Source organism: Lupinus angustifolius, chromosome LG09, assembly GCF_001865875.1.
Source record: "Lupinus angustifolius cultivar Tanjil chromosome LG09, LupAngTanjil_v1.0, whole genome shotgun sequence".
Lineage (NCBI taxonomy): Eukaryota > Viridiplantae > Streptophyta > Magnoliopsida > Fabales > Fabaceae > Lupinus > Lupinus angustifolius.
In genome coordinates this window covers 2,534,296-2,559,238 of record NC_032017.1, presented here as the reverse complement: position 1 = coordinate 2,559,238, position 24,943 = coordinate 2,534,296, and the positions used below count along the sequence as shown (strand labels likewise).

The following is a 24,943-nucleotide window of genomic DNA, read 5'->3' as shown; positions in this document are numbered from 1 at the left end:
AAAAGTAATTAATAATTATTTCCGATCCACGTGGTATCAATCTATTATTACACGACATTAAGACTTTTATACTTATGGTATGCGTGTCATTTAAGAAAGTTGTTGATTTAGAATCACAACATTAATAGATATCACATATTACAATTAATTTCTTCTATGTCACTTTAATTTTGTTTGTTTAGAATTTGCTCAACCTAACTGATTCTTTTTAATATGTGTGATTACCTTTTTAATAAATATCGTTTTGACGAATTGAACTTTTAAATTTTTGACAATTCTAAAATTTAGCGAAGTCTTATATTACCATACCAATTATTTATTGATATTTATTTGTATAAAATGAATATTGAATTCTACCTTTTTAGTTTGTTTCTTTTCCTATTTGCCCCCCAAAAACTTATGCTAAGATAAATAACAAACTTAAACTAAAGAGAAGATAAGAAACAACAACAAACATGGTTGGCTTCAAGCCTAACTCAGAGAGACTTCATGAGCTCCAACAATTTGATGCAACAAAAGCTGGTGTCAAAGGTCTTGTTGATCGAGGGGTTACAAAAATTCCAACCTTGTTCCATCACCCACCTGATAAATATGATAACAAGGCCTCAAGCATAGGCAACAAAGAACATATCATACCAATCATAGACCTCGCAGATATTGGCACAGATCCAAGTACACACCAAGAAATTGTGGGAAGAATAAGAGAAGCATCTGAAAAATGGGGTTTCTTTCAATTGGTGAATCATGGTGTCCCTGTGAGTGTTTTGGAGGAGATGAAAAATGGGGTGTTGAGGTTTTTTGAGCAAGATATTGAGGTGAAGAAAGAGCTATATACTCATGATCAGATGAAGACATTTATATATAATAGTAATTTTGATATGTATAGTTCACCAGCACTTAATTGGAGAGATTCTTTTATGTGTTACTTGGCTCCTAATGCTCCTAAACCAGAAGAATTGCCACAAGTATGCAGGTAAGTTAACGTTTTTATAAAGAAAATCTTCAAAGGGTCATCCACGGTTTCTAACCTGTGATGCATAGATATGGCAAATTTTTAAAAATCAGAGGATACAACATACAAAATTAATATAAGATTTACATAAGAACATCAATTTGAAGGATATTTAAGGTACAAACATAACATGTGCACTTGTGTTTAAAATATAAGCATCACAATTAAGTAGTTCCTGGCACATAATCTAAAAAACAAATTAAAACAAAGACATTAACATTTCAAAAGCTAGCATTTAGAATTGCATACACTATATATTTCACCAGCATTAGTTTAATAATTCAGAAAACAACAGAAAAAAGCTATAGAAAGAAGATTAGAAGTATCTACAGGTGATTTAAATTGCAGACCGCAGTACTTGATGTGACCGCAATATTGTGGTTGCAGTCAGAGCCGCAACCACATCACACTGCGCAATTCGGGACACCAAATCACAATGTTACGGTTGTATCGAACTGCAATGCAACCACATCGAACCGTGTTTGGGCCGCATCAGGTCATATCTGGCCGCAACGATTTCAATTTTTTTAATTACAAAAATAATTCATACCTCACTGGTCGTGATCTGCATCACAATGACCACAACTGCAATTTAAAATATTGGTATAAGTGTCGGAGTACCAGTACAGTGCATATAGCAATAGGCTATAATTTGTGTCCCTAGTTGTTTAAAACAATTATGATGAAGGTTGTGATATGAAGTTAGACAAAACAACTATAGAAGCCAATGCAAACTAAGTTACAAAGTGAAAGAAGGTAAAGTTGAATGTTTTATTTCTACCATAGTTATAGAATTCGTTATACTCACTGCGTACCATGAACCAGTTTGCGAGAACCGATTTAGTTGCTTATGACTGCATCTTCTTGTAGGGATATACTTCTGGAATACGGGAAGCGTGTTAAGAAACTGGGGATTGTACTTTTGGAATTACTATCAGAAGCTCTTGGGCTGCATTCAGAGTATTTAAAAGACATAGGCTGTGCTGAGGGGCTTCTTTCACTTTGCCATTACTATCCAGCATGCCCTGAACCAGAATTAACTATGGGAACTACCAAGCATTCTGATAACTGTTTTCTTACAGTGCTTCTCCAGGATCAGATTGGTGGCTTACAGGCTCTTTATCGGGACATTTGGATTGATATACCGCCGGTACCTGGGGCTCTAGTAGTTAATATTGGTGATCTTCTGCAGGTATGTTCTTTGTTGTTCTCAGTGTTTAAATTATAGTTGCAGTGGTCGCGGTTGCAGTTATTGTGATTGTGGTCACGGTTAAGTTATTGTGATTATGATCATTGCGGCCGATGCGTTGTGGTCATTGCGGTGCGAATTATTTTGTGATTAAAAAATAGTTTTGAGTTCGATGCAACCTAAATGCAGTCCGATGCAATCTAATGTGACCTAAATGCAGTCCGATGTAGTTGAGCTGCAACCACATGATTATGTTTCGGTGTCATACCACAATGGTGGTGTGACGTGGTTACGACAGTCACCTCAACTGTAATATTGCGGCCACATCACGTGATGCTGTCTGTAGTTTAAATCACTGGATGTTCTATGTGTAGTTTTTTCTGCAATAGTTATTGTCAATGCTTATTGCTTATACTGTTTCAAGCCACAAACTAATAACTTTACTATGTTTATATTAAAATGGTTAGTCTAAGTTAAATTTATGCTCTTGGTGCTTAATGTTTTATTAAATGTTTTTATCATTGCCCTTGCATTTCAAACTGCTATTAGGAATATGAGAGTATCATATTATGTAACAATGCCTAAGACATCAGAGGGAGTATGTAGAAAATAAGGTAGGACCAACTGTAATCATATTTTGAAAACTATAGATGAGAAGAAGCATGTGCAAGTATGTTTTAGTAGCATAGTTATTTTTAAAAACATTGTACCTCAGTAAAATGCAAATGTGTCGTGAAGTAACTTTGAAACTATATCATCTACCTCATTCTCTTAGACATAATTTAAATACTCATTGGGCTACTTCTTTCAGTCAATGAGTTTTGAGATGAACTTTAACATGATATCAGATTTAGAGCACAACTTTTTTTTGGTTATCATGTGCCAAAAAGATGTGCTTTAATCATGGGTCAAAGGTAACCCTTTGCCTGGTTCGGCAAACTTTCATGGGGGGACATGTTGGGAAGTAAGTCCCACATAGTCTACCTCATTCTCTTTGTACGATTTAAATACTTGTTGGACTATTTCTCTATTGCCAATTGATTTTGAGATGTAACTTTGGAAAATAAAATAGTTTTGTACAAGTTTGGAACTCCACAAGTTCTTGTGTTATTTGAAATGTAATGAAAGTACATAGAAGTAGCTAATTATTATTTTTTCTTGACCTGCAGCTTATAACAAATGACAGATTCAAGAGTGTTGAACACAGAGTTGTGGCAAATCTCTTAGGTCCAAGAATATCTGTTGCATGCTTTTTCAGCGCAGGTATTAAATCATCACCACGACTTTACAGTCCTATAAAAGAATTGGTATCTGAAGATAATCCTCCCAAATACAGAGAAACCACAGTTGCAGATTATCAAGCCTTTTTCTATGCAAAGGGCCTTGATGGGACTTCTACTCTTCAACATTTTATGATTTGAGTGAGACATTGTGGATTGAGATGGTTAATTTAGCAACATAGCATAATAGTTCAATGAATAAGATAAGTTGGAAGTGTTGACATTTTTTAAATTCAATATTGTCGCCACCCAATTTTACAAAATTAGGTGTTCACAGATATGAGTATGGATCTACCCTACTTAAACTCTACTAAGTGAGAGCCTCGTGTTCAGGGTCACCTTTTTAGTAATCTTGAAGTTAATGATCATATGAGATTATGGAAAAGGATATTGTTTGTAACCATATGATTTCCATTTACCATGTGGTCATATCAAGTACACTCCTTGCATCCTTTTTGAGCGAGCTTGTAGTCCTAGCTTTGCTTTTTCTAAGTTCGGAGGCACAATTTGTACAATCCCTTTTAATTTGAATGGTTTTCAAATTGTTCATTCAAGATAGATATTTCCTCAGAGTAAATTGGACAATTAGACCTGATACTCTTTTGCCATTGCATATGAAGCAAGATTTCACTCTTTTGATCATGCCTTCTCTTAACTATAGACTTATGCATATTCATTAGAATACTAACATGTTTATAAAATTATAGGAGTGATGTTATTAATGAAAACATAGATTACAACTGTCTTATGAAAATAAGACTCAAACATGAGTATTATCTTTTCCTATTTGAATTTTAATGTATGTGGTGGGGCTGCAAAAATGAGATTTTGATTATTTTAAATAGGTGTGTTATGTGAGAAGTGTTATTTTAATTGGGGGCAAAGTCTTACTCTTTCAAGAGAGGAAAAGATTAAAAGAATCACTTCTAATACTACAGGCATCATTATATTACATCTAAAGGTAAAATTACCATATTATGCTATATTTCTTTTGTTTTCTTTGTATTTTTCATCATCCATAGTGGAGTTAATCCTAATAACGAAGAGAGATTTACTTACTTCAAGAGTAAGCTTTTTACTCCCCATCCTAGCCATCACTAATTATAGAGAAATCCAATGGTTTCAATTGGTGAGTAGATCTAAACCAATAAATGTCCCTAGAATTGATGGTAGGATGAGGAATAAATTTAAAAACTTACTATTGGAGTAAGTGAATCCCCACTCTTAAGGAACATTGAAATAAAACTTAATCACATATATTAATGATCCAAATAAGAGAATCTTAAAATAGTACCTGTCATGCTTCTTGATTGAAGATAAAAGAGAAGATGGAAAGAAGAAGCTAAGAAGAATATCAGAAAAAACTTTACTTTCATTAATCGATTAAAAGATACAAAGATATATCTTATTTAAAGAATATCCAAAAAAGGAAACTTACCTAACCAACTAACTAACTTTTCAACTAGACTACAATAAACACATAAAACTAACAAACAAATAAACAAAGCATGATACTTGTGAATAATGATAATCAAGGCATTATAAACAAGCCTAGGAATTGCTTGAATCAATTTGCTAACTCCTTTGCTTGAATGACAAATGTCCACCAAGTTGCCCAAGACTCAACCCATCATGAACTTGGGTGACATTGCAATCCATGCTACTTGGACAATTCAATTCAGACTGAGAGGTCTGGCCAATTTGCTTATCCAAGTCATCCTGATCCAATCTAACCAAGCCATTTTGATCTAGTTCGATGGCCCTACTTGAGGCATTTCCAACTGATGATGCAATCTGATCCAAGACAAGCTCCATGCTATCCACCAAGTCATTCTTCATGCTATGCTGATCCAAGCCAGATTGACTTGAGCATTGGAGACAAACCTATTCTTCATCACAATTCATTAGTCTAGGCAATTTTGACACACATTTATATATTAAATTTGACACCCCCCACAAGCTGGAATGTGTATGCCACACGTTCCAAGCTTGCATACATTATTGGAAAAAACTCCAAGGGGTTGAACCTTGGTAAATACATTAGCAAATTGTAAAGTATTGTAAATTGGTAGAAGATGCACATCACCATTCACAACCTTTCTCTTATGAAGTGACAATCAATATCAATATATTTGGTTCTTTCATGAAAAACAGGATTAACTATAATGTGTAATGCAGACTGATTATCATAGTAAAGAACAACATGATCCTTATGTGGTAAGTTTAAATCATTAAGGAGATATAAAAGCCACTGAGCCTCACAACCAGTGATGACCAAGGCTCTGTATTCAGCCTCTGCAGAGGACCTTGACACTGTCTTTTGTCTCTTGCTTTCCCAAGAGATTAAAGACTCTCCTAAGAAGAAACAAAACCCTGTAATTGATCTTCTTGTGTCAAGGCATGCATCCCAATCAGAATCACTAAAATCTTTTAAAGTAATGCTACTACTTGGAGAGAAAAACAAACCTTTACCAGGAGCACCTTTTATGTATCTTAAAATTCTTATGGCAGCTTTAAAGTGTTCAGTGGTAGGAGCAGTCTGAAATTGGTTTAAATTCCCAATAGAGAATGAAATGTCTGGTCTGGTGTGAGTAAGATAGACAAGCTTCCCAAGCATTCTTCTATAGGAAGTAATGTCACGATAACAGGAGCCAAAGGTGCTATGTAGATTTATGATGATATCCATAGGACTAGTGTTAGGTTTAGCACCGAGTAGGCCATATTCTTCAAGTAAGTCCGAGACATATTTTCTTTGACACAAGCTGATGCCTTATTTACTTCTGGCTACTTCCATTCCAAGAAAGTATTTGAGGACTCATAGATCCTTTATGCTGAATTTGCTATCAAGAAGTTGCTTAATATTTTGTATTTCATGCATGTCATCATCTGTAATAATTAAATCATCCACATACACAAGTATGATAGTATAACCGTTGACATTGATTTTGGTAAAAAAAGAATAGTCTGCTTTTGAATGTGAATAACTAGAATTAATCAATACAGTGGTTAGTTTGGCATTCCATTGCCTCCTAGCTTGTTTCATTCCATAGAGGGATTTCTCTAATTTGTAAACCAAAGATGTATTAGGTATGCTAAGGCCATGGGGAGTTTCATATAAACCTCTTGTATTAGATCACAATGTAAAAAGGCTGTGTTAATATCAAGTTGGTGAAGGTGTCATCCCTTTATGGAAGCTAAGGCAAAAATGGTTCTTATAGTGGTCATTTTGACCATAGGGCTAAAGGTATCAAGGTAGTCAATCCCTACAGTTTAAGTATACCCCTTTACCACTTACCTAGCCTTATATCTCTTTATGCTTCCATCTGCATGATGTTTTATCTTAAACACCCACTTGAAGCCTATAGCCCTCTTGTCCTTAGGCAATTCAGTTAATACCTAAGTGTTATTTTTCTCAAGAGCATCAAGTTCAACATTTATGGCATCAACCTAATGTTGGTATTGGATAGCCTCAGAATAAGACTCAGGCTCAAGATCTATGCTTATGGTAGCAAAGTAATCTCTTTGACTTGATGAAAGTTTCTCATAAGAGAGAACTTGAGACAGAGGATACTTAATGTTTTTTCCTGTTCACACAAGAATCAGAAACTCCCAGGAAGCAGTGATAATCCTTCAGATACCTAGGGAGATTTCTGTCTCTATTTGATCTTCTTTGAGTTTCATGCTCAACATTTTCACTTTGAAGGGTAAGTTGCTCATGGGAATCAAGATTATGGTTATTTTCCACATTAGTAAGATGATTCTGAATGTAATCTAAATTATCATCAAGATAGTGATCATTATTGTTAAATGAGGATGTAGGAAGAGACACATCAATGTTCTTTTCAGTCCGCATATCAGCATTAGCAAAAGGAAAAATATTCTCATAAAAGTTAACATTTCTAGATATGATAATTTCTTTGTTAGCACAATCAAACAAAATATAACCCTTTGTCCCATGTTTAAATCCAAGGAAAGCACATCTCCTTGCTCTTAGATCCAATTTCTTTCTATTGTTTCTTAAAGTAGAAGCAAAAGCAAGACATCCAAAAACTTTAATTCTTATGAAATCAGGATCATGATTATAAAGTATTTGATAAGGAGACCTCTTGTTAAGGTACATAGAGGGTTGTCTATTGATGAGGTAAATTGCATGGGCAACTCCATAGTTCCAAAAACATTTTCGCAAGGAGGATTGATACATTAAGGCTCTAGTTATTCCTAGAATGTGTTGGTGTTTCCTCTCCGCGATACTATTTTGTTCAGGGGTCTCTACACAACTAGATTGATGTATGATACCCTTTGAATCATAAAACTCATTCAGCTTAAACTTTGGTCCATTATCAGACCTAATCATCTTGACCTTGGCATCAAACTGAGTATTGATATATTCTTGATTTTATAAAGTGTATGTATGCTATATATATTGTGCGAGTATCTCTTTACTTTTCTATTTTTTGATGAAGTCAAAAGGGGGAGAAAAGTTGGAGTGTATTTTCTGTAAAATTATTTCAGGCACATTACTCCGAAAGAAAGGGGGAGCATACTCAAGTCACAACTTCAACATATCTCAAAGTATGATGCTCTCAAGAAAATTACACTGTCAAGAAGATCTTGGTTTGTCATCATCAAAAAGGGGGAGATTGTGAAGTAGATCTTTGCTCCTGACCTTGGCAATGTTTTGATGAAGACACCAACATCACCAAAAAGAAGAAAAGGAAGAATACTTATGAAGACAAAGAAGATTAAAGCTTCAAGAAAATTAGATTAAGTCTCTATAGGTACTTCTATCCTAAAACTCTTAAATATACAAAGTAGTAATGCTCAAAACTATTTTTAAAGAAAACTGAAACACTTTAAAAATACTTAAAACATTTTTCAAAAATAGTGTGTAACGGGTTACTTCATCTAAGTAATAAGTTACGTGTGTGAGAAAAAGAGTTATCCAACTTAAAACTGTTCAGAGTAATCCATTACTGCCTTTGAGTAACAAATTACCAGTTTTGAAAAAGTTGAGTAACCGATTACCCAAATGATGTAATCGATTACTCTAATTCATTTTTAAAAGAACATTGGATATAGAGTTTGGGTAATTGATTACCCGCTATCAGTAGTTGATTACTGAGAGCTGTTGCATGAGATTTCAAATTTCAAAATGAAATGTTTTCACTCCAAACGAAATCTCTTCACTTCAAACAACTCCTACACTTTTAGAAATGCACCATTGGTGTTTAGAAAGTCTATATAAAGGCTCTAACTCTCACAACACAAATACACAACAATACACAATTCTTAAATTTTTTCCAAAAGCTCTTAAACTTATTCTGAAATTATTTCTCTACACTTTTTGCAACTAGTACTCAAACTTTCAAAAGTTATTTTTCTGAAGTTGTTTAGAAGTGTTTTAAAGTTTTCTAAAAGAGCATTATTATTTAGTATACTTAAAGAGTTGATTGGATTGCAAGTTATACTACTGTCATACTTGTAAAGACAATTTGTCATTGTTGTACATTCTTCAATATTGTTGCTGGATACTTTCTTTCACAGGGTGTGAAAAGAAAGGGGATTAGAATCACTTGGAAATGTGTTTTCCAAAAGTGAATAAGAATTAGGGAGTGTGTAAGGTACATAGAAATCTCGGGGTGAGATATTATAATTACAACTCATAATTCTTAGTAAAGAAATCTCTTGTGATACAAGAGTACTGGATGTAGCCTTCGGTGGACAAGAAGGTGAACCAGTATAAAATTCTTGTGTACTTTCTTCTCCCTTATCTCTTTCATTTTATCTTGATTATTTTTATGCATATATTTTCCACTGTACGCTAACTCTTGATTTTGTAGAAAAATTGGCCATAATTTTAGGTCAACTAATTCACCCCCTCTTAGTTGCAACCTCGTTCTTACCCTTTTTTTAGAAACTAAATTTTCTATCAAACTTTTTTTTTTTCATTTGCCCATATTAAAAGCTTTGATTCATTGGTTGGGGAAGCTTTGCTGATGAGTTTGGAGTTCAAATGCATTTTAACTTTAACAATGAAACTCATATTTAATCTCAAAAAAGAAAAAAATAACACAACTTAATGCATGAAACTCTCTCATTAGTAGAGTTTATATTAGGTAAGTGTAGCTAATGTAATATACGATACAATATTAATCTATTTATTGTAATAAATATGGATATAGTTTTGATAAAATAATAAGATGTGGTCAAAGAATAAACCGATGACTTTTTTTACCTTCATTTTTTAAATAGAAAGAATGAAACATTGAGAAAGAAAACTATGAGGCTTTAGTTCTTCTCCTAAGATGAATTTTTCAATCTTTCAAGTACAATAATATTATTGAAATAATATATAATTCCATTCTAACTACTCAACTAAAATTATATGTACCAACAAGGTATTGGTCTAATAGTATAAGATCCACTACATCCCAAGATAATTAAAAAGTCAAAAGTTCGATTCCTGGGAGCAACACTTGTTGGGGGGACAACTACACACACCATGAGGGTAGTACAAAAAAAAACTAAAACTATATGGTTATTTACAAGCTAGGTGAATCAACAGAAAACTTCACAACAGATCCAAGCTCATCCCAATTCTCAGATGTAAATAACTCATTAGTCACAGCAAGGTTAATCCAGAAGTTAGAAGATGGTTCAGTTAGTAGAGATTGTTGTGCCACCGAAGAGCTTAACTGACCTACATTAAACAGATTCCTAGGATAGTTTATAACATGTTTCTTCTCATTCTGATAATGCCCAAGATTTGCACCAAAATTGATATATGCTTCTTCATTAGTGTTAGTAGATTCCTCAGTGCTCTTTCTAATGCTTATGTTAATATTGTTTTGACGCTTAGAAGCTGAATGTGTTCTTATGTCTGTCATGTTCTTTCTTTGTGACACATTTCTTTTAAAAATCCTACACAGTGTCCAAATTTCCTGTATATAGAAAAGAAAGATAGAGACATTTAATAAGGAAGTTACATAATTAATTTTGACAACAAAAGTACTATTTACACTATGGATTTGAAGGGAATAACTAGCAACATAAATGAAATTATATTATGTGACTTTCTTTCTTTTCCAAAAAAAAAAAGTTGTATAAGTTTGTTACCGAAGGTTAAATGATAAATAAAAAGAAAATTAAAAAAACTACAATTTATTTATTTTTTGCTAGAATTTCCCCCAAAATGAGTAAGTTTTTTTAAAATAAAAATAAATCATTACAGAGAATAGCTTCATATTCTAAATTTTAGCAATAGTCACAAATATAATTTTAGTAGGGTTATCATAATTATGAATAATTTGTAGAAAAATATGGTAGATTACATAAATTGTTAAAATTGTAATATTGCCATAGTCATTTAGTCCTTGACCTTGACTTGTGTCAAAATCATCTTTTATATCTTCACAAATATTGCAATTTATCTAAGTTACTTACAGCTTCTTGGGCAATATCTGCATTATTCTTGGTATTGGGAATCTTTATGATGGCGCTATGATTAGAGGGAAGACGAAACTCATGCATCATCCAATCAGTTTTGCTTCCTCTGCCTGCACTGCCACAATAGTAAACAAGAGTTTTCTTGAGTCCAATGCAGTCATTGCCTTCTCCTCCGCGTGAATACACTGACTTATCTATTCCTGTTGCTTTCCAAAACCCCGAGCCTGTGACCCTGTTGGGCCTTACGCTGTTCCTATACTTCCTCCCTCTTTGACAATAGAAGTACCCTTCCTTTTCTCCTCCATTACCACTAGCTTCTTCACACATAAAAAGTGGCAATGTGGGAATAATTAGTAATCAAAATAGTAGTGTTATAAGCTAAAGTGATGCTAAAAGTTGTCACGGAATTGAAATTATCTCGATTTTTGTAATGAAATAAAAAAGGGAAGAAGAAAAGAATCAGAATTGCACTAAGTAAAGAAGTTGGTTAGAATATATATTTGGATTGTGATTATGATTTATGATGGTCTGTTTATGAATTTGATGTCAGAGGGTAAAGACAAAGGATACACGTTACATGATTCTAAAACTATCTATTTTTGTTTATTCTTCTCCAAGACTCAACTCATAAATAAATCTTTATAAATTTATATTTTGAATCTGGACATATATTTGCAAATTTTTATGTACCTATATCTATGTTGAATATGTATTTTATATATGTGCATAAAAACCTACCCATGTGAGTTTTTTGTAGGAATGTTACGAAAACAGTTTATGATGCGTCTTTGGTTTGAGAGGAAAAGTCTTATATATATAGCTGCTAAACCACTGACCTTAATTTATTAGAAATAGAATCTAACAGCCTGAAAAATGTAACATGTATAATATATTATTTTTAATGGAGTTGCCAAATTTTTGTACTCGTACAATTAATGCAAATTCATGTATCCCAAATTAAAGCTAATCCTCTTTACATATTTGTAGTCAGATCCATCTTAACCAAACTGCATGCTGCATGCATGTATCTGTGCTTTTATTTTTACTCGGAGTGACTTATGGTGTAATCACCATTATTATTGAATGATCTCATTTAGTTTCTACATTTGTGTCCCAATCTAATTAAAAAATGACATTTAATTAAAAAGAAAAATTATATAAACATAATTTTTTATAAGAAAAAAGATTCAATAAAAAAATATAAGGGGTGCCAACCCAATTACAAAGAAACAAGCACCTAAAGAGCGATCCATAAACTAACATTTGTACATTACTTGTTTGAATCCGATTGGCTTGAGACATGAAAATATGATTTTTTGTGACATATTTTCTTTTGTCGGCAAATGTTATTATGTTAGTATTTATTGTGGGCGAGACTCGAACCATAAACCTCCTTCACTTCATCCCTTCTCTTTCTCTCTGACCATCAAATTACAATATAACTCCATTTTTTTTTTCAAATTTATTATAGGTGAGATTCTAATTCACAACCTCATTTACTTCATTCCTTGAACCCTTCACTTTTGGGACATATTATCTTTGTCGATTAGTAACTTAGTAGCTTGGGAAAATATTAAGACCAAGGTAGAATACATTGCTAAAGAGCCAAGTATAATAGTAATTATAGTTAATATTTTCTTGCTTGTGTCTTAGATTGCTGCTTGTAGCATGTTTAGAAGCCAACCCGTTTATAAGGATTAAAGTTTGATTATTGTTGTGTCTAAGCTGAAAACCCTACTCTTACTATTAATTTCATCTTGTAAGAAAACCAACAAGATTTTTGAAGTTTAAGAAAAATATTGGAGTCAAGTAACAAAAGAAATAACATTAATAAGAGTTTATACATACTTGGAAGATCCCAAGGATCATGTTTGTAGATATTAATCTCCTTGATAAGTTCCATACTAATAGGTTTCTCTTCAACCTTCCTAAGAAGATAGAAACTAACAAGTTCTTCATCTGTGGGATGAAACCGAAACCCTGGAAGTGGAAATTCGTGTTCCACATACTCATCATTCTTCATGAAATCTTCATTAACACCCATCTCTCTCTCTTACAATCTTTCTCACTCTGTGTATGTGTGTTTGCTTCACTTTGCTCTAATGAAGAAGGAGAAGAATATAAAGACTTACTACAATTTCAACAAAGTGGTGAACCTTGTTTCTACAATTATAGTGTGAAGGAAAGTCATAAAAAACGGATGAATTTTGGAGTCAACCCATGATTTTTGACCTCGTGCCTTCATAAATTTGTGTGGTGATGGACTCGTTCTCCTTGTTTAACTTAAAGTCACCATTTAGGACTTAAAGTATAAATTTAACAATAATTAAATTAATGCATAGATGGTGGAATTATTCCATTCACATACACATTCTCATGTTTAGTATCATCTTACAAGCTACCAATAATTGCTTTATTTCATGGTTTAATTTGGACAGAAAACGGCATATGTACGTGTTATCTAACATCCAACTTTTTTGGAGGACCTATCTAACTTTAGGTGTTGTAGAGAAAAATAATATATAAGTACAAATATTTCTTTAACAAGGGCAAAAACATCATATAAATACGTAGCACAAAAATGACAAATTACTATGATGTATGGTAAAAAAAAGGTTTGAAAGTCAAGTGGGGCATAGTGCCCACACTTAGTATGTAGATCCACAGTAAAGAAAGATTTAAACCAATTGGTAGATGGTGAGTAGTTGAACTCCGATTACACGATTAATTAGAGTTACCATTATATTTTTATGGTTAAAATGTAGATAAACAATTGTATGCCAAATATTAGAAAAAATGGTCCTTTTGAACTATAATTAGTCTGTTTAACCGTACTCACAATAATCACATAGAATTGTATACCGAAAGTTTGTTAAACCAATGATTATTTATTCTAACCAAAATATATTTTATTTTTGTGTCTGACAGAAGTTTGTCTTGCTCCTACGTGTCCTTGAGTACATTAGAAAAATTAAGACTATATAGTTCTAGATAGAAAAATGTTTAATGTGTTAAACTAATTTTAATTAGTTTTTATTTTCTGAATATAAGTTAATAAATTCTAAGATATTCATATTTATAGAAGAAGAATCAATATTGTGGAGCACTTCATTATCCAAATTGAGATAAAGAAATTGCAATATTATAACCACTTACCATTTTTCTCCACAAATAGATTAGAAAGATAAGACTCGTGTTGAAGACCATTCCCATTAACCTTACGTTCATTTAGTTCGAGAGAAGAAAGTAAGAAGAAAGAAATATGTGAGAAAAAAGTGAAAAGAGAGAAAAAGATAAGAAATATAGTGAAGTTTTGTGTTGTTTGATTGTATTGAAAAATAAGAAAAATGAGTGATTATACTCTTTTACTTTTCCTAAGGTTGGAAATAGCTCAGATCATGCTAGACTTTGTCTTAAATAGTCCTAGCCTATATAGCATGTAGGAGTCTGGGCTTGGCCTATTAACCTGTTTAATTTTTTCAAAGCCTAATCCTGACCTATTTAAAAGTCTGGTCTGACCTATTAGCATGTTTAAAAGTCTCTTATACTATATAACATTGACGTAGGTCATATGATGTCTACATTAAAATAGGTTAATATTTCTACTTTTAATTAGACTCTTCTAACCCTAACAATTAAATTATATTTTTATATTAATATTACATATGTATAATAATATTAATTATATTAAAATTGTATAATATGAACATATTACATAATATAATTGAATAGGTCGGTCTGCTAGGCTTAATAGACATTTTGGATGGCCTACGACCTCACCTGTTAAAGTAAATAAGCTTTGTCTAAACTGTTTACGAAAAAAGTCTGGGCTGACCTAGTCTGTTATACGTCATGTAATAGGCTCCTAATAGAGGGTCTGACCTATTTCCACCTTTAACTCTTCCTCCCTCATTTTCTCTTCATATGAGAGAAGAATTTGATTTGGTGGGTCTCACCTCCTTTTTTACTCTATCTCTTCTTAAATTCTCTCCTCAACCAAATGAGAGAAAGAAGATATTTCTCTTCAATTTCTCTCATCTCTTTCTCTCTTACTAAATGAAGGCTTAAAGTTTTGAAAGTTACTCAAATAACTTATTTCCAAGGTAAGAAAAACGAGTGAAAATTAACCTACATCACACTACCCATATTAAGAGAATGAAGAGTCAATATTACAATCTCATACCGCTTTTCTGCTCAAATATGATAGGAATATAAGACTTGAGTCGATGAGCACTTCCTTTAACCTTAGGATTCTAAAAGTTACCCAAATAATTTATTTCCCAAGTAAGGGAAAATAATGAACATTGGTCTACACCGCACTACTGACATTGAGAGAAAGAAGAAACAATATTATAACTACAGACCATTTATTATACTCAAATAAGATAGAAAGATAAGACTAAAGTTGAGGACTTCTTCCTTTATCCTTTGAATTTTGAAAGGTTGATTTACTATAAGGTAAGGAAGAAGAGTGAATATAGGTCTACACCATATTACCCATATAGAGAGAAAAAAATAGCCACTAAAACAAGAAGAAAAGGCTCAAGGACCTTTTTCTTAACCCTATAGTTCTAAAAGTTACCCAAACAATTTATTTTTAAGATACAGAAAGGAGTAAATATTGACCTACACCATACTACCAATATTGAGAGAAAGAAGTAGTATTACAATGAGGCACACACCTAACACTTGACCTATTCTTCCCTCCTTTCTCTCTTTGCTGGAATGCTTCCTTTTATCACTTTTTGTCTGACTGCAGTGCTTCCTTTTTTACTTTTGTTGGTTGCCTCCTACATCTTTTTGTTAGGGTTTAAAGGCTTCTCCTACTAGTTGTTTTCTGGTTTAGGGTCCACTCTCACTGTCTAGGGTTGGTATTAAATGGGTTTTTTATAACCCATACGATTAGGTTTATGTTTAGGGTTAGGATAATTGTTTTTTAGTCCTTAGAATATATCTAGTCACACAAATTCCCAGAAACTTTCTAGAATTCATTTTTACCCTTAGTGAAATTAGTTGTTCACAATAGATGACTTGATCTCTCAATTATTATGTTAGGATTTGATTCCTATTAGGTGTATGAAAATATTGTAACCATTTTGATGACTTATAAGTTTTGAAAAAAAACTTACTACAATAAATTTTGCATTTTGTAGCTTTTTTTTGTTGAGGTTACTCAAACCTTCTCAAATAAATGAAATGATGTGGGCCAGACAATTAACTAGATATATAGTGAAGGTTTTTATTTAACTTATGGAGGTTTGCAACCTCTACTGTACTTTTACTTAACAATGTACAACACCTGGACATAGGAAATTTTCTCCCAACAGTCACCACCGCAGAGCAACTCCTTTAAACCCTAGCATAGCAATTCTGAACCAGTCACCGCCGTAGTTTGTCACCCTCTCGCAGTTCATCACCCTCTCGCAGTTCGTCACCCTCTCACACTCTAGTAAGTTAATTAACTCCAGATCTTCATTCTATTTTTGAACTACGTTGAAGCGTTCTCCATTGTTTTAGAATTTGTGTATAATTATTAACTTATTATGCAATACAACAAAATCTTCTCACGCATACTCCACTGAGATATCTAATTATTAACTTACCATAAAATCCCCTGAATCATACTCACGCATACTCCAGATCTTCTCATGCATACTCACGCAGAACTTCTTGTAGTTTTCAAATTTCAACAAAATCCCCTGAATCAACACTTGTTGACTTTTGAGCGGAAGGTGTTTGATAAAATGCTTATTTCATAAGATATCAATAGCATAATTTCTTATGATTTAAAACCAATTCTAATAATGGTGAATTGTAAAATAAATATGTCATGATTATTATTTAATTTTGCAAACATATTAGAGAACTAATGACTATTATGAAAATAAAATTAAATGTGATATGATAGGCAATAATGAACTTAAGCTATAAATAGAGGTGAAATACATACACCAAACCAAAGGACCTAAATTTTTACCTACACATCCATTAAGGTCAGTTCAATTGTCTCTCTAAAAAGTTGTACAACTATAAACTGTAAGACATAACTTGGAATTCAAAGTCGGTTCACACTCCTCAGTGCATCAATACTCCTTCCTCACATTGGAGCCAATGCACCATTCTCTTCCAGTCAACTTTGGTTCCCTCGCTGACACGTTCACTATAGGGACACCAGATTTCTGATGTTACATGAATTTTTCCTTTAAACTTCATGCCTTATTTTATTTATGTTTTGTTTCTGTATTCAATAGTAGTTATATGAATTCTGTTTATAAATCATAATAATGTAATAAATAATAAGCACTAAATTTCTCTCTTAATATTTATATCTAAATTAAATGGAAGAATATTATTTTTAAAATAAACTTTGATCTTCATCTTTAAACCTATTTTGCAGTAAAAAAGAATCCCTTTAATAACAACATAAAGGATAAACTTTTATATTATATGATAAAATTTATTTGTTGGATAATGATTAAATAAATATAAATTAACAAATTAATTCACTTTTATAAAAAAAATATTTAAAAAATTAATTGAATATTAAATTATAAAAAATGTAATAAGGGGTAAAATAATGATATTAACTAAATTCATATATTTCGTTTGTTTAATTTGAGATATGGTAGTGAACATATGATTGTTATTTCTCTTTTTTGGTTTGGATAGACGAATGATTTTAGATGTTGGATTTTTGTTTTAACTTTATAATAAAAATATTTAAAGATTGAAATAGTGAACATGATCAATATCGGGTTTTGTGATCAATATTATGCTTTTTCTTTCTTTTATTTGAGAAGTAATAATGAGCATTTTCTTACTTCCCTCTCTTGAGAAGGGGATGATAGATTATGATTGACATTTTTTCTTCTCTTCTAATATTTTTATAATAAAATTACAACTAGTGACAAATATTTTTTTTACCATAGAACTATGTAAGTTTTGATTTTCTACATAAGGATAAATAAAAGTAAATAAGCTGTTGTTAGATATATAAAATTATAATTTTAATCATTTAATAAATAATTAAATAATAAAAAATAATGAATATTTAAACAAATATAGGTTATAAATTTGTTCATGTTATTAATGATGGTATCATCTTAATACAGACAAACGATGTATAATTTATAATCAACTTCTAATCCTTTGAAGTCTAGTTTAGTAATCCAAATTATCAAAATTGGACATAAAGAGAGTTCCATGCATTGGACTCACAATTGTAGTGGTGACTTTGATATTTATGAATAGGACGAAGTGTTACCATTTGGTTACCTCTTCCCAGTCGTGGAAGCCGAAAGGCCAGGCGCGATAAATTTACTATCTAACATGATTTGTTGTTTTTTTAAATGTTGGGATTTGTTATCTTTTCAAAAAACTGATAGGATTTGTTTATTTTTTCTTCAAAAACCCACTAGACATTATAATATTATTTTTGGTACGTTTTCATTTTATTATACTTAAATAAAACTGTTTAAATAAGCAGAACAAATTAGGTATTCACATCAACCAATATAAAAAATAGGTAACTACTACTTGGGTATCCACTCATTCTTTGAGTAAGGAACTAATCCCTTTTAAGATATGTGATTGTCTATTCTAATAAGTGTCAGTTCAAGAATCGAATTCTTAACATTCCTATATAATCTAATATGATCTTATACTACTAGACTAATACCGTGTTTAGTCATGAAAGTATTCAACATACGTTAATTTATACACCCGACATTGAAAACTTAATCTGCCAAACAATTCGGCCTCAGTTTGTCTGTATCTCTCTTTTGAAGTCTAATATCCTTGTCTATTCAATTTGTCTATATCTCTCCTTTCAAAATACTTCATTCTCTCTACCCAAATATCTAACTATAAATCTACTTGCAGGGTCTGTCCTATAGGTGTGCCTCAAGGCATATAGTTCATGAGCTCAAATATTTTTTACATACAACTAATATATGAAAAATGTGGTATTACTTTTTATTTTTTAAAATCAATTGTGTTGTCAATGGTTACTAATATTTTCTTAATTTTAATAATCATTGTTTTATATTACCACATGATATATGTATAATTGAAAAATGTCTTATCTGGAGTGAGCAAAATAAGAGGTTGTTTAAGGCTCATTAAGAAGTTGATCCCAAAAAATATATTGGAGTCGATGCATGTTAAAACTTGGTTTGTTGGAAGTTATTAGTGTGAATTTTTAGATGTGAAATCTAAAAAACTCCAAAGTCTCACATAGAAGAATTTAAAAAAACAGCAACTCTCAAGTCCTACATAGGAGAGATGAGAAACTTGGAAAAATATCATGTTATAAAGAAGCATCACCCCTTCATATTTTCTTGTCCCAAGTTGAATATGTTTTTACTAAACTTTTTATTTCTCACTCATATTTTCCACCGGCACATTTCCGACAAACTTCTTCCACTTTCTTTACGTGGCACTAAGAATTGGCTCAAGCAGACAAATTGTGGGAAATTCGAGAACTGACACTAGTAGTCAAGACTGTGGGAAAGAATTGGCATGAGTAGCCATATTGTGAGAATTTCGAGAATTGATACTAGTAGCCATATTGTGGTCGATGTATTTGAGATCGGTTCTTATAGTGCAGTAAGAATTCAATAACAAAAATCTGATCTGTTTTATCTCGGGGACGACGTGGTTGATAGTCTGCTTGCACATTTTGAGCAGTTCACGAAACGTCTTAAAGAGAGCGACCTAAACGTGACTCAACTTATTGGTAAAGAGAGCCATTTATAATTGTTGCAAGCTATGGTAACAACAATTTTAAGATGTTTCTACTACAATGACATTCATATATAATATTACTGGTTCGAACAACTTTGTCTTTTACAAACCATTTTAGTGTGATGGGACAAATTTTAAACGGTGGGAACATAAGATGGAATTTTTCCCTATTATGAGAAACATTGTTCACGTTCTGAAAAGTTATGTCCTAGTGGTGCCTAAAAAACTTGAAAAAGAGGATAATGATAAACTGGCTATTGATATAGCTCTTTAGAATGAAAATGAATTCCTATGTAAGAATTTCATTCTGAATGAGTTGTTTGATGATCTATATGATTACTGTAGCCTATATAAGTCTGCAAATTAATTTGGTATGCACTTGAGAGAAAAAATGATACCGAGGAAGTTGAGACTAAAAAATATGTTGTTAGTCGCTACCTAAAGTATCATATGACTGATGATAAATCAGTAGAATGTCAATCTAATGAGATATAGATAATTGATCATGAAATCATTTATGTGGGTATGCCCTTAGAGAATTAAACTCACAAGTAGAGTCTATGAATGTTTATTCATTGGGTATGCTGTAAACAACAAGGCAAGGCGTGCATGTTTTATGACCTTAACGCAAAAGTGATCATTGAGTCTAATGAAACTAACTTTAATGAAATGAAATTCTCTTTGAAATTGAGGATTAATGGAGGTATATCATCTAGTCCTATATCTGTGATTAGAGATAATGATAAAAAATGAAAAGTTTGAAATATAACTTAAAATAAGTATGACGACAAGAATTGCTAGAGAGTATAGACGTGATTATACCGTCTATATATTGGAGGAAGATCCATCAACTCTCCAAGAAGTTTTGACTTCTTTGGATGGTGATTTATGGCAAGAGATCATAAATGATGAGATGAAGTATCTAGAATCTAATGAGTCCTAGTATGGAGCATTGACATGCTATAGAAAAGGTAATGAGATACCTTAAGAAAACAATAAACCTTGGATTGCATTACTGAAGGTTTCTAGCTGTCGTAGAAGGATTTAACGATGTTGATTGCAACATTCTTTTAGATGATTTCGAAGCAACCAGTGGCTATATATTTAGCATAGCTGGTGTGGCTGTTTATTGGAAGTCAAAGAAGCAGACTATTTTGGCTCAATCCACTATGGAAACTAAGATGATAGCACTAGAAACAACTAGTGAAGAAGCAAGTTGGCTGAGAAACTTGCTTGTAGAGATTCCCTTGTGGGAAAAACTGATACTAGTTGTGTTGATCTATTGTGATAGTATCACGACTATTGCCAAGATTGAGAACCGTTTTTGTTACAGTAAGAAACGACAAATACGTCGTAAACACATCACTGTTAGAAAGTTACTCTCTATAGGAGTTGTTAGAGTGGATCATGTATGCACTGAGAATAAGTTAGCAGGTCCTTTGACGAAAGGACTAGCTAGAGAGAAAGTCCATAATACTTGAGTATAAGACTATTTCCCTTAGAACGAAGATCACTCATGATGGTAACCCAACCTAACTGACTAGAGATCCAATAAATAGATTCAATATGCAATAACAAGTTGTAAAGTAATACGAGAATGAACATACTATAAAATTATGAGAAGCATGAGTCATGTCGTATATATAAGGATGAGTTAAACTCTTAATGAGATCTATACTCCAATTGGAGTGGAGTACCTAGACTACATGAGTACTCTTTATAGAATCACTTATATGAATGTGGCAGTGGGGGCCGCTTTCTATGAAATTTAGGGGCATAAATTTCTAGAGTGTTCACTATACTAGGATAGACGTACATGACCTTTAATGCACGAGCTATACAAAATACACATTTGAAAAGATTGTGTGTGGTTTGATGTTGGAGATAAAGTTCAAGACTACGAGTCACTCCAATAAAATATGGATCTTACTTAATATGCAAAAGTTCAAGTCGCATGGCACATTTTTATGCACAATCTTATTGAGACTACAAAAATTCTCGAAAATCGATTTTTAATTTCAAGTGAGGGATTGTTGGAACTTGGTTTGTTGGAAGCCATTAGTGGGAACTATTAGGTGTAAAATCTAAAAAATCCAAAGTACCACATAGAATAATTTGGGAAAAAAACTCTGAAGTCCCGCATATGAGAGATGAAGAACTTAGAAAAATTCTCATGTTATAAATAGAAGTCTCATCCCTTTATATTTTCTTGTCCCAAGTGTATGTTTTTACTCAACTTTTTCTTTCTCCCTCATATTTTCTGTCGACTCATTTTCAGCAAACTTCTCCCCCTTTCTTTCCGTGACACTAAGAATTGGCACAAGCAGCCAAATTGTGCAAATTTTGAGAACTGACACTGGTAGTCAGTATTGTGTGAAAAGAATTGGCACAAGTAACCATATTGTGGGAATTTCAAGAATTGACACTGGTGATCATGTTGTGAGAATTTCATGAATTGACACTAGTAGTCATATTGTGTGAATATCGAGAATTAACATTGGTAGTCATATTGCGGTGAGTGTATTCGAGATCAATTCTTATAGTTTAAGAAGAATTCAATAAAAAATATTGGTCTGTTTTATCCTGGAGACTGTACGGTTGATAGTTTGTTTGCATATTTTGGACAGTGTCACGAAATGTCTTAAAAAGAGCGAATTGACTCTGCCATTTAGAATTATTGCAAGTTACACTAACGAAAATACTCCATAAAAAGTATATCATATTTTATCACAATCTGTCCGAGACCTTTGATTTAAAATTTATTGTAAAAATAATATAATTAATTTCTTTTGAAACACAATGTGTATTTAATTTTATTTTGATCTCATAATTTGTTTTGGACTCTCAGTTTTGTTTAAATCTTTTACATACAAAATTCAGATGATTATATTTTTATTATTTTGGTGCCAAATTTTGTCCAACACCTAACCTATAAGATATTAGGGCCACATGTCTACTTGTGTTCTATTCAGGCTCTTACTCTTTACGCTGCCAAGTCCACCAATCATTTAGCCCTGTCGGTGTACAAAATATAAAAAAAAAACACTATTGATATTGAATTGGAATTTGCCATGGTCTAGTGTCAAGTGTGTTATGGTGATGCCTGTTATTTTAATTGGGTCAATGCCTTTTCTCTTTCAAGAAACATTGAAATAAAATTTCATTTTTCTCCACAGCAGCTGTAATTAAAATATTATAATAGATTTATGATTTAAATATAAATTTGAAAATTTGAAGAGTCTAGAAGCTGGAAAGATTGATGATTTTTTTTGTATTACTAAAGGTATCTCATCACTTTTTTGGGTAAGAAACTAATCTCTTCTGGAATTTGTGATTGCCTCTGCCAATAAATATTACTCTCAAGAATCGAACTCTCGACTTTGAGAATCTAGTGGGACGTTATATCATTAAACTAATGCAAAACTGGTGATTTCTTATGTTGAAATGCACTCGATTATTGCTCCAAAATGAAAGTAACGTCAATGAAATGAAAGACTATTTCACAGTCAACATATAAAGGATGTATGAATGCTTTGGTCTTAACATATATCCAATCAATATTATTTAATTAATTCAATACATCAATTTGATAAAAAGCTCCTCAGCAAGGACGTCACAGTGACACAAACTGAGTATGATAAATTATGTATATAATACTCTATAGTCTACTTCAGAATGATATACCTTCTATTTGTTAATTATGAAAACAATTTAAAGCACAATCCATTTTTTATAGCAACTTTTTTATGGTGGACAGATAGAATTTAGAAATCTACATACTCTTATTTATTTATTGGAAAATAAAGCTATTTGATAACTTATTTATATAAGAGAAGAAGAGTAAAAGAAAGTTTATAAACCAAACAACTAATATAAACCTAACTAACTAGTTCCTAACTTCCTAACTTTCTAACCACCGATCATATTTTAAAAATAACCTCTAAAATATCTTCAATAAGAAATGCCTAACTCATGTGAACCCCAAAGAGCCCAACCTTGATTATGATGACCTTGAAGACATAAGTGATCCTATGACTAGGGCCCGGGCAAAAGGGCTCAAAATGCCATTGGACAACTCATAGGGTTGATCCATGACGGTGAGCCAAAAATAGCCAAAGGGAGTTTAAAGATGCTTAGTAAAATTTTGGTTCATGGTTCTAACTGAGCCAAAGACGGACCATGCCACGCGCATGAGACATGTCGTGGGTCTGGCACAAGCACCAATTTTGACCTTGGCATAGGGCCAGACACATCAGGCATGGAACCTGACCGAGGCAACTCTCCGGGTTGAGGTCCCTAGCGCACCAAGTGCTGAGCCAGGTGTTGGGCCAATCTGGCCTAGCCAGGACATGTGACTGAGGCATATGCGCCTAGCGTGCCGCATCAGGCGCTCGGCGTAGCCTGACTGAGTTAGGGCTAGCCAATTTGTTTAGCATTGAACATTTTTAATTTTAATAATAAATGTGTGAGCTAATTTTTGTCCAACACTTAGTTAATTTGTTTTAAGTGTTTTGATCATAAACCCGCCCATAAATAATGTCTAGTTAGAAAAATGGCTCGTGGAAGACCAAACCAAGCCTAAAAGTGTAACCGACACTTTAATGCTTGAACCAACTTTTATTTTCCATGAACCAAAGTCATTCTAACTTAGTCTATTATTATCTGTCAGGTAAATAAAGACTATTTTAGCCGTTGGAGGATGATTGCTCGAGAGGAATCAAAATGTGACCGTGGAAGGACTTGATGGAGCATTTATGGTGCTTAAACACCTTGTCTTGACCGTTGAAGCTTAATTCACTTGGACACATTTCATCCAGGGGAATCATAAGTCATTTTTAGAGCTGTTGGAATAAAGATGCTCGTGGAGAATTAACATGTGCTCGTTGGAGACCTTAATTGAGCATTGATGGTACTTTATGGGTGTGTTCTAGCCGTTGGCAGCCTAGTAACTTCACACCAACGACATCTTAAGCTATTTAGTGCATCATCACTCATCATTCTGCCGTGGGAAATTCTTTCCTTGTCAAAGGGAATCCAATGCCAAGAATAAGTGCACCCGATGACCATTAAGAAGGTCATAAACTCAACAATTCAAAACATGCCGAATTGGAGGTCAAACAAGAATCCTATGAAGCTCATCAAAGCCTAGCCTTGAGCATTATGGAGGGATTAAGTCTCATTCACCATGTGACTTAATTGTAGGTCATGCACTTAAGAACAAATGAATCCACTACCTATTTTAGTCTAAAAAGCTCTAGTCAACTGTGAGCT

General features: G+C 32.7%; 2 protein-coding genes across 6 annotated transcripts; one reads left to right on the top strand and one right to left on the bottom strand.

The window, feature by feature from the left end:
* On the top strand, positions 408–7,564 carry LOC109355780 (1-aminocyclopropane-1-carboxylate oxidase homolog 1-like). 4 transcript variants are annotated; one of them, XR_002108683.1, is made up of 4 exons: positions 408–973; positions 1,883–2,204; positions 3,371–3,688; positions 7,553–7,564. XR_002108683.1 is itself a non-coding variant. In XM_019598993.1 (4 exons), exons 1-3 carry the CDS (start codon positions 456–458, stop codon positions 3,620–3,622), a joined length of 1,092 nt encoding a protein of 363 aa, XP_019454538.1. In that variant the 5' UTR covers positions 408–455; the 3' UTR covers positions 3,623–3,645; positions 3,685–3,768. The 4 variants fall into 4 exon arrangements, 2 of the variants coding, with proteins under 2 accessions (XP_019454538.1, XP_019454536.1); XR_002108682.1 differs by lacking the exon at positions 7,553–7,564 and adding an exon at positions 3,864–3,962 and having other exon boundaries at positions 3,371–3,684; XM_019598993.1 differs by lacking the exon at positions 7,553–7,564 and having other exon boundaries at positions 3,371–3,645; positions 3,685–3,768.
* On the bottom strand, positions 9,742–13,085 carry LOC109356378 (transcription factor JUNGBRUNNEN 1-like). Of its 2 annotated transcripts, none has more exons than XM_019599706.1 (4): positions 12,776–13,085; positions 10,925–11,241; positions 10,018–10,422; positions 9,742–9,868 (listed from the first exon to the last, which is right to left on the bottom strand). In XM_019599706.1, the coding sequence occupies exons 1-3, from the start codon at positions 12,969–12,971 to the stop codon at positions 10,024–10,026; spliced, it is 912 nt and encodes a 303-aa protein (XP_019455251.1). In that variant the 5' UTR covers positions 12,972–13,085; the 3' UTR covers positions 9,742–9,868; positions 10,018–10,023. The 2 variants fall into 2 exon arrangements, with proteins under 2 accessions (XP_019455251.1, XP_019455250.1); XM_019599705.1 differs by having other exon boundaries at positions 9,746–9,868; positions 10,925–11,244.